Below are 2,101 nucleotides of genomic sequence, written 5' to 3'. Positions count from 1 at the left end.
TCTCTTGGATATTTGACTGTAGTTGATTGCATATTTCTACGGCCAAGGTAACGTGAGGTTGAGACTGACAAGCTGAGGAAGTGGTGATCAGAGGAGGGTGACAGATAAGTTTTGATGGTTTCCAATGATGCCTGTTACATTACGCATTACTGCAACAGTATTTCTCCTCTGCGGCATATGTGCGCTCGATGTGACTTGGGCGGAGGAGCTAGTATGGTGGAAATCGTATGTCACCAGCGGAGGAAAAAAAGTTGATGGTGAGGGTGCACGGTCGATATGTGTTATCAAAGCAATTGTTGACCTCGTTTCCGAAAGGGCGTTTTTCCTTGAGAGTGAGGCGTTGTCGCAGCTGAGTAAAGCGAAGACCGTACTCTCGAATGTAACAATTAGCGATAACATAAGAACATCTCTCACGAAGAAAAAACAGGAGGAGATACTTATGACCAGAGAGCTTGTTGAGGCCGTTAGAAAGCACATCGAGGCGGCTTATAAGCGAACTAAAGAGGCAGCTTTGGATGCTAGCAGACTTCTTTCGGATATACTTAAATGGCACTGCATCGATGTTGAAAAGATGAGAGGGTCTCCTTATAATTATAGCACTGGCGCTAACTGTGATCCTGACGCGTTTTCAAGGGAGCGGTTCCACTATTATCACGTGAATGATCGCAGGAACAACAGTATTCTGTGTGACTACAAGGTTATCCGCAGCGGAGATACTGTTGCATCGTTTGAAACGATGGGGAGGGCACTTGACAAGTGGAATTTTGTGAAGCCCAAACCCAACCTAACGCGTCTATCTGAATGTTGGAACGGTCAGTGGAGGGACGAAGCCACTGAAACGCTGGTGCCATGCATGCTGCGTGAATCTTGGCTAGAGGATTACAACGCATCAAGGTATTCTATGAGGAGGCTCTACGATTTAACCCACGTTGCTGTCAGAATCCGAAAATATGCAGAAATGCTCTCGCTGGGCGAAGGGACGTCGGCCGAGGGCGTCCATGAGGAGGATAAGGCCGCAAACGAACGTGCCGTAGAGGAAAGGTCGAAACATCAGGCAGCCGGTAGAGTTGTCAATGAGGCGAGAAATGTCTTCGAAGATGTTGAAAAGAGGTGGCTATTACTTAAAAGGGATGCGGAAGCCAGGAGCCGGGATGCCGATGCCGTGAGGGAAGCTGAGAGCAAACTGCGGGAAGTGACGACGAAAATCGAAGAATTGAGCAAGGCACTGGAGGAGGCGAAGGCTAACAAGGAGAAGCTTGAGGCGGCCGCCCTTCTGATGGCTGGGGAGAGCAGGAAAAAAATACAGGCAGAGAAGGATGCAAAGTCTAGGTTGAGGGAAGTCGAGAAAGAGGCAGAAATATCAAAGAAGGCACTGGAAGGAGCCGAAACAGAGATGATGAAGGCTGATGATGCGGCGATTATTGCACAGTGGGAGGCAGAGGACACCTTGCGATCGTGTGCAGACTTGAAAAAGGAGGTGTACCAGAGCCTCGCGAGAGTCAGCAAATACGACAAAGGTGATGAAGTGTTTGATGCCCATCAACGTGACAACCATAGAATCACGCGATTATTAGTGCGTTTCATTATCTTACTCTTGCTGCTCGGGTCGTTTCTCTTCTTTGTCATCCGTGGGCGGAGAGAAATGCAGTTGTATCACAACATCCACAACGACGGCCTTTTTAGCGAGGAAAGAGCGGTTAAGGATACGCCGGCCATTGACGCCTTTGTGGAGTTGCCTCGCATTACTCCCACCGTGAAGCATGAAAAGGAGCAGTCAATATAGCGTAAAAAATCTTCGTCGCACTTGACAACGCCGCTCCCTTCCCCCTTCCCCCATCTGCTGCCGGTTTCGTCTTTTCACAATCTTTTGTCACATTTCAGGAATTTTACAGAAAACTTTACAACTACAACCCTTTTCCCACATACTACCGGTTTGAGGTAGGGCCGCATTGGTAGCTGCGGATACCAGTGCTGATGCCTTTTTTCATACGTATTGCTTATTTCATGTGTTAAGGGTATTCATACATTCCTTGCGCTACTATGAAGGGTGTAATGAAAGACTGCCGTGGAGGTTGTCCATGTTCGGGTGAACTGCAACAAA

General features: G+C 48.1%; 1 protein-coding gene across 1 annotated transcript; it reads left to right on the top strand.

Annotated features, from left to right (window-relative positions):
• Positions 1-124: 124 nt before the first annotated feature.
• TEOVI_000444700 (75 kDa invariant surface glycoprotein, putative) lies at positions 125-1,783 on the top strand (the record flags this gene model as incomplete). Its single annotated transcript, XM_067227216.1, has 1 exon — positions 125-1,783. One exon carries the CDS (start codon positions 125-127, stop codon positions 1,781-1,783), a length of 1,659 nt encoding a protein of 552 aa, XP_067083317.1.
• Between the last annotated feature and the right edge of the window lie 318 nt (positions 1,784-2,101).

Source organism: Trypanosoma equiperdum, assembly GCF_001457755.1.
Source record: "Trypanosoma equiperdum strain OVI genome assembly, contig: ctg_905, whole genome shotgun sequence".
Taxonomy (NCBI): Eukaryota; Euglenozoa; class Kinetoplastea; order Trypanosomatida; family Trypanosomatidae; genus Trypanosoma; species Trypanosoma equiperdum.
Note: the sequence above shows the minus strand (reverse complement) of the source record. Positions and strands in the feature narration are given on the sequence as shown.